This window comes from Acanthisitta chloris, unplaced genomic scaffold (genome assembly GCF_000695815.1).
Source record: "Acanthisitta chloris isolate BGI_N310 unplaced genomic scaffold, ASM69581v1 scaffold33604, whole genome shotgun sequence".
NCBI classification, from domain to species: Eukaryota; Metazoa; Chordata; class Aves; order Passeriformes; family Acanthisittidae; genus Acanthisitta; species Acanthisitta chloris.
The window spans coordinates 19,803-27,391 of NW_008671556.1; the positions used below are offsets into that span (position 1 = coordinate 19,803).

The 7,589-nt window shown below is 55.8% G+C and overlaps 1 protein-coding gene across 1 annotated transcript; it reads right to left on the minus strand.

The window, feature by feature from the left end:
• Positions 1–321: 321 nt before the first annotated feature.
• On the minus strand, positions 322–7,586 carry CLIC2 (chloride intracellular channel 2). Its single transcript, XM_009074144.1, has 6 exons — positions 7,530–7,586; positions 2,783–2,892; positions 2,220–2,345; positions 1,186–1,292; positions 615–796; positions 322–483 (listed from the first exon to the last, which is right to left on the minus strand). The coding sequence occupies exons 1-6, from the start codon at positions 7,584–7,586 to the stop codon at positions 322–324; spliced, it is 744 nt and encodes a 247-aa protein (XP_009072392.1).
• Positions 7,587–7,589: the final 3 nt, after the last annotated feature.

The following is a 7,589-nucleotide window of genomic DNA, read 5'->3' on the forward strand; positions in this document are numbered from 1 at the left end:
GACTAGTGCTCAGCTTTCCCACAACCCATAGTCACAGGCTCTGAGACCCATTTTCAGGGAGTAGGGATGCAGCTGCATCCAGACAGGACCAGCCCACATGCATGGTCAGCACTGACGGCTCCCGGAGGCTTGCAGCCAGCAGTGCAGGAGGAGGAGGCAGCGGAAGGGGCTGCAAAAGCAAGGGGGTAGCGATGAAAGGCACGGGGGTAGCGATGCTGTAAGCCCTCTCCAACCCCTCCATCGTCCAGGTTTGGTTGTGTCAGGACTGCGGAGGCAGAGGGCTTGGCCAGGGTGATGCTGCTATCCCACCCCACACTGGGGTTAGGTCATCTTCTTAGCAACACTGGCATAGGTATGCTCGATCTCCTCATCCGCAGGGCAGGTGTGATTGAACTCATCGCAGGCATAGGCGTTGTTGAGGTAGCGCCAGACACCCGTCATGTCCTCTGGGATCTCAAAGTCACGGTACTTTTTGGCTGCAATCTAGAGGGAAGAGGAGTGAAGGAGGAGGCTGAAACTTCCCAGACTTGGGGGAGATTTGCTTTCTGGCTTAGGGGAAGAATGGGGACACACTCTCTGCCACACCCTCTTGGAGCCTGGGCTGGTGTCATTACCTTGATGATGTGCAGTTTGGGCAGGAGATTGCAATCAGCCAGTGTCAGGTGGTCTCCATCCAGGAATTTCCTTTTGGAGACAGTGATGTCCTCCACACTGTCCTGGTCAATCTCCTCTGGGAGAGGAGTGTTCAGGTAGGCATCCAGGCGCTGAAACTCCCGCAGCAGGGCCTTCTCAAAATCTGGGAGGGCAGGGAACCAAGACCAGTGAGTCTAGTGCTCTGGGATCCCAGCTAAGCCCCAGGCTGTGCTGGACTGGCTGAGCCTCCCCCAGGCTTTTCAGAGAGGGAAAAAGCCCTCGAGGCCACACAAGCAGGGCACAGCATTGACTCTGTCCAGTCTCTGCTCTCAGGGGATCAGAGCAGCATCACCCCATGCTCTACCGTTATTCCCATAGAGTACAGGTCTGCCTTCACCCCTTCCCACCCACCCCTCTGCTTCCCAAGGAGGCTTCTGTGGGGCAGGCAGCAGGAACCTTAACCTGGTGGCAAGATTTGTCCTCAGACAAAAGCATCTCTCCTGCCACAGTGTGACAGATCCCAGCCCAGCAACCCCCACCCACATTCCTTACTGATGTTTGCTTCCTTGCGTGGGTTCTTGATGTATGCTGAGAACTTGGCAAAGATGTCACTGCCCACGTCAAAGGACTCCTTGTATTTGGGGCTCAGGTGTGGATACCTTGAAAGAGACACTCGTGTCAGTGAGGGCAGGGATGGAGCAGGGAAGCAGCAGCAGCAGCAGCAGCTCCTGGGCCGCAGTGCCCAAGGCTGGTACTGGAGGGTGCAGGGGATGTTCATCTGGCTGTGGGAGAACTGTGATGCTGTGAATTACTGCAGCTGTCTCCCTGGGAGCTGTGTCATCTATCCTGTGTGTCCAGGAGACAATCTCGGCACAAACTCCACGGTTTGGGGATGCTGTGGCAGCAGAGCCCTGGAGCAGAGTTCTGCCTGCAGGCAGTTGTGGCCCAGCCCAGAGGATGCACGTTGGCACAGAGGGGTCTTGGGAAGCCAAAAGCTCGCATGACTTCCTCAGGAACTGTCTCCTGTTTGCTGACATGTCCCAGGGCACGCTGCAAGGGCAGACATGTCCACAAAGGTGGGTGACAAATGCATTTTAACTTCCCCTTCTGCAGCAGCTGGAAGGCTGTGGCCGTGCAGGGCACGGGGCAGGCTGGCAGTGAGCTCCGAGGGGAACCACCCCCGCAGTCCTGTGGTCCATCTGCACTGCTGCAGTCAAGCAAGGGCATTTGCTTTCACTCAGCTGAGTACACCGGATATGAGTGAGCAAAGGGGGGTTTCGTGTTCCCCCTCTGCCTCAACACCAGCTGCGACAGCCAGTGGCAAAAACACCAGCTCGAGGGTCCCCACAGGGACATCCCCACACCACCCCTCTGCCCCCGGTGATGGGGTGCAATGGCTGGTGCATTTCCTCCCATCGTTTTGCATCCTGCCATTCCCATGCCCTCCCCGGAGGACCCAGCCCCCCAGCACTGAAGCCCCTGCCCCGCAGAGCTCCTCCTGGCACCCTGCCCTGCTTTTGCAATCTGCCAAGCACTGCACAACACTGTCAGGCCCCGAAAGCTGCAAGTAGGGAGCTTGCACTTACGTGGGTGGACCCAGGGTCTGCTCCAGGAACTCCTCAATCTTGATGAAGTCTGTTTTCAGCTCCTTGTTGAACAGCAAGAACGGTGGGTTGGTGCCCGGTGCTAAATCTTTCAACTCTTCGGGTTTCCTGGAACAGAGAAAACAAGTGGGCTCAGAGCCTGCAGCCTGTCTGCCCCTGCCAGTCCCCAGAGTAAGTGGCCAAGGCAGAGGTGGGGGAGTGGGAACGGGTGCAGGACCAGGAGCATCCCCACTTGCATGCTGAGCTGGCTTTGGAGAGCTATCAAGTGCCCCTCCAACCTCTCAGTCTGCCCTGTGGTGCCTCTGACTCATCCCTACATCCAGCAGGATAGGGGGTCCCTGGGCCATGCATATGTTGGCCGGTGGCCCAAGTCCCCTGCTGGCCCACCCCCACACCCTGTGTGTGGTGGGGAGTGTGCCCACAGGGATTGCACCTGTGTGGCCACAAACTGGCTGTGGTGTGGGCAGAGGGAAGAAGTGCTGATGGGGGGCTGAGCAGGGGTTTTCTCGCCCCAGTGCTGACACAGGGCTGCAGTGCTGCCTCACCTGGCCATGTCCACCGTGGTGACGTTGAACTTGACCCCTTTGAGCCAAAGCACCATGAAGAGGCGTTGGCAGAAAGGGCAGTTTCCGATGTTTTCTCCATCCAGACCAGCCTGCCGGGAAAGCAGAGAAATGAGGATTTAACCCTTCCCCAGATGGGATGCCTAGAGGTGGAGAGCCACTGGAGAAAGGCACACAGAGGGCTTGGCCCAGCCCCCTGGCATGGCATGCTGCAGGGAGCCCCTCTTGGCACCAGGGGCTTGGCTGTAGGGTCCACCGTGACCCATGGCCCTGCGGTCACTGGGAGGAACATAGAGCATCCACAGGATGCCCAGGGTCGGGTCCTTCCCAGAAATGTGAGATAAATCTGAGAGGAAATGGAGAAGGAGGCAGGGGAAGGAGGCAGAGGGTGATTGCTAATGGATGGGGAGGAAGGGAGGGTCCGCTTGGCTGGGAGGCCAGGCCGGAGAGGGCGGGAGAAGGGAAATGTGCTCATGTTTGCCAGGAAAAGAGCAGTTTGTTTTCATGTGTTGTTCATGTCTGACTCCAGTTTCATGTGCATTTAACAAACCCAGGCACAACATCCTGGGCTGGCAATGGCCAAGAATCATCCAGCAGCCTGCCCTGGTCTGGGGGCAGCAGGGTTGTGCTGAGGGGGATTCATGCTGGCATCCCATGCAGCATCAGTAGGAAACAGAGACAACTGTCAGCTGCTGAAGGAGTCCCTTTCAGCCCCTCTTCATAGACACAGCCACGGCATCTCAGCACTCAGGGGGATGCTCTGCGACCAGGATAGGGTCAAACAGCAGTGGGGACACAGGAAGGTGAGGGAGTTTGGACACCCTGCCTGAGTCCCACCAGAGTTCCCTCACCAAGGTCTCACCTGGCAGATGTCCATTCAGCAATGCCAAAGGAAGGCAGTAGCAGGTAGAGTGTAGCCCGTTTCTCTGCTATGAGGACTGAAGTGACTTACAAGGAGTTTGGTCAAGAGGAACATGGCAGGTTCCCCCCATGCATAAAAACTAGCTGAGATGCTGCTCTGAAAGGGAAGTTGTGCTGTGGTGAGAGGTAAAATGGCTCACAGGAAACTCGACTTCTTTATGAGAATTAACGGGTTCCTGAGCAGAACGTGAACATGTGGCTGCCCTGCCCCAACAGGACACAGCAGTATGGCTCACACCAGCACCGTCACAGAGGGATGCTGCTCCCACAGAGAGGGATGTGGTGGGATACAAGCCTTGGTGGGACAGCTCTGCACTAAGCCTGAGCTGATAAGCTGCTGGTGAGCTGAAATACAGAAGCTAAGCAGGAGGGTCATGAGATTTAGGAGGATCTGGTGGAGTCAAGTATTAGCAAAAGCATCCAGAGTGGGCAGCTGGAAGTGGCTCCAGAGCTTGCACCTTACTGGGGCTCCAAAGACAGGGTGGCTGAGGAGACAGAGACCTGTGTCTGGCTTTCCTGGGCTGGAGGTAGGCGCTACAAGTCACCTGTTTGTATTATGTGCCTGGAAACCTGTGGACTCTGGAGTGCTCAGCCTCTCCAGGAGAGACGCATCAGCCTTAGCCTCACCCTAAGGGGGATTGTAAATGGATCAAATCAAATCTCTGACACTCCAAGTAGTGAGATGAAGTGGGGGGTCTGCTCTTCCACCATGCCAACACATTTGAGTACTCCCAGAGGAAAGAAAATTACTTTTAACAAGTGGTTTTTATGCTCAGCCATCATGGAATGATGTTCCTGAGGAACAAAATGTGAACCAGGAAATGTGTTGATGCCCTGGGACATGCCCAGCAGTGAAAGCTGAGTCCACACATGAGGCTGGTTGCTGGCTATTAATCACAAATGCTCCCAGGTGGCTGCAGCTCAGGAGCATCCTGTGTCACCAATAGCAAATAGGGCTTCTATGGAAAGGGGTAAAATTGGGTCTCAGATTTCCTGTGAAAGAGCTGAAAGGGAGAGTTAGAGAACAGCCTTGAGGGTTGCCCATGGGCATCTCTGCTCTCCCTCCTCTCTTCATTGCTGCTGCCACCTACAACCCCAAACTACCACCATTCTTTGGAGTATCTCCAGCACCAATAGCTCAGCAGGTGCTTTTGCAGCTGTTGGGCATAAGGACCAAGAATTTCCTCCCTGCTCTCCCTGCTGCACTCCCCTCAGCTTCCCTGGCCCAGCACAAGGCTGGGAACAAGGGGGGTTAATTTGTCATGTTGTCACACTGGGAGCTGTTGTGCTGAGCCATGGCAGCGTGTGGCTCTGGTGGAGTTGCACCGGGACAGCAGTGGAGTGGGAGGATGGGGAGGGGAGGGGGTGCCCCTCACTGGGGCTTCTCTGAACTCAGGCTGTGCTCATCTGCTCCAGGTTTCTCCGTGCTCATCTGGTAGCTCCAGACCCTGAGCAGCTCAGGCTGGTTTCCCCCTTCATCTTTTAAAAATAGAGAAGTGGGGAATTTTGGACTAGAGTGAAAAGAAAATCAGGATGGCCTCTGCAGGGAGAAAGAATTAAGCCAGGCCCATCCCAGGATGCTCTGAGCCAAAACCTTTGTCTGGAGGAAGCAGATGGCAGCTCTGCCAGTGCCCAGGCACTGCTGGTGGGCACTGGTCTCTGGCAGGGTCCTGCTGGCACTCACTGGCCGTGGGAGGAGCCCCCAGCTCAGAGGAGCTTCACAGCCATGTGCCCTCCCTCCCCCGCAAACGCAGAGCAGATGGTGGGGGAGTCATCACTCTTCACTTCCTTCTCTAGAGAGAGCCTCCCCACCCCACCCCACAGGGACCGCGGCTGGGGCACAGAGCCTGCAGCCCTCCACACTGACTTTCCTCACTCTTTTGCCCTCAGATGATGGATAAACCCAGCGTGGGCTAGCATGGCATCTCTAGGGGATGCACACTTTTATCCCAAACTCTCTGAGGCCTCAGGGCTGCACAGGGCATTCAAACCCCAAAGTTACTTGGCAGTTCCTGTGGTTTCCCCTTGGTGAAACAGCCTGAAACGAAGTGGGAGGAGAGAGCAGCTTTGCCTGCTTGGGGCACTGCTAAGTGCTCAGCCCCGGGCACCGGCACAGACCTGCCACAGCTCCTTCAGACACCCGGATCACCAGGAAGCAGCTGAATGGTGGGACTGCAGAGCACAGTCTCCTCCCGGGAAGGAAGAGCCCCCAGCCAGTGGGACAATGCTCACCTGGGGGCATGGCAGGGTGAGGAATTGCCAGCCCCTTGGGGACCACCTGACCCAAGGCAAGGGCAAAGCAGGAGATGCTCCGCACCCTGCCCATCCTCACCAAGGTAACTCCAGCATTTGCTGGAGTGAAACCAAGCAGGGTGCCATGCTCTGCCATGCTGTGCCATGTCATGCCAGTCGGTGCTTGCAGGAGCACTGGCTCCCACCATGATTTACAGCTGTCACCGGCCACACCAGCAGCCGTGTCCAGTCCACCTCCTAGCTCAAGGAGGTGCCAATGGCACAGGAAGGTGCCTGTCAGCAGCCAGAGCCACTGAGACTTCAGTAAGGATGGGTTGGAAGAGGAGGCACAGCATCGAGTTGTCTGTGAACAGACAAGCCAGAAGGGTTTTTTCATGCTAAATTAAGGCACAGGGGAAGTCCTGATGACACTGCTAGTTTTTTGTTTCGCTTCCCTCTGAAAACCCCCATCAATGGTGGTGCTGCTGTTGCAATCACCTCATGTATCATTTTCTTTTCCTGACACGCTGGAGAGAAGTGCTAAGCAGGGAATTCAAGACCCAGATTACTTTCACCAAGAGTACACTTGTCTGATTTGGTTCAGGCAAGCTTGATGTCCAGCAAGCAGTGCCATGACCACAATTTTGGCAAGGGGATGGGGGAGATTCCTCCTGTGAAGGCTCAGATAATCCTTTCCAACACATATTTCCAGCTATGACCCAAGGAAGGCACTGTGTAGTGCCCAGCATTGCTGGATGCCTGAGCAAGGGAAAACAGTGACTCCAGCCCAGTGCCATGGTCCATTCAGACACTGAGCTGCCCCAGGAGTGGCTATGGGGAAACTATCCTTAAAACCTTAATGTGGTGGCACAGGGAGGCATCACCCCTCCAGTCACTGTCACTTGACAGCATGTCCTGAGGCCCCACTGGTATTGCTGCAGGCACATACATTTAACAGCTGACAGCTTTGGCTCCTTTCTTTGTGCACCCCACATGTTCACTGCAGATATTTTGAACTCAAGTGTTTAAACATTTCAAGGAAAAGGTTCAGAAAATTACTTAACAAGGAAGAAAACAGAAACCATTTCCAGTGAATAACCCCACCACTTTGCAAAACCGCCCCATCCCGCCCACACGTGGGCTCCTTCAGCGGCTCCCCAAGCCATCCGTGCTCATTTCACAACCTGGCTCACAGCAGAAGCTGAAGTGGCTGCTCCCAGCCCTCCTGCTCAATGTTCCCAGGCTGGGGCTTGTCTTATCTGGCTTTTGGGAGGCACGTGTGTGCCCACTCCTTCATCACACCAGCTGCCAGCAGTGCTGCTCCCCCAGGGTGCATGGCCACCACAAGACCAGGGCATTTTCCAGGCTTCAGGGCATGACACTCCACAGTCCTCACACCACTTTGTGCCTTGTCCCCTCCTCTGGGCACTTGCTTAGCCAGCCTTCATAGCGAGCAACATCAAATCTGGTACCCATCTCTGGGTTCACAGAAGTCATCTGTGAATTCCCACCACCTGTGCCCAGCTGCATCCTGGTGAGGGTGACCCAAAGAGTCACCGTCCCCGCTGAGACTCACCTTCACAAACAGCTCAATCTCGGGCTCCTTGGTGGCGTTGTGCTGCCGACTGTCCATCCC

Coding starts and splice junctions, on each gene's coding strand:
- CLIC2 (XM_009074144.1), bottom strand. CDS start 7,586: ATGGACAGTCGGCAGCACAACGCCACCAAGGAGCCCGAGATTGAGCTG. Junction 2,346..2,782: donor ACCACGGTGGACATGGCCAG/GTGAGGCAGCAC, acceptor TCTCTGTTCCAG/GAAACCCGAAGAGTTGAAAG. Junction 797..1,185: donor ACGCAAGGAAGCAAACATCA/GTAAGGAATGTG, acceptor CTGCCCTCCCAG/ATTTTGAGAAGGCCCTGCTG.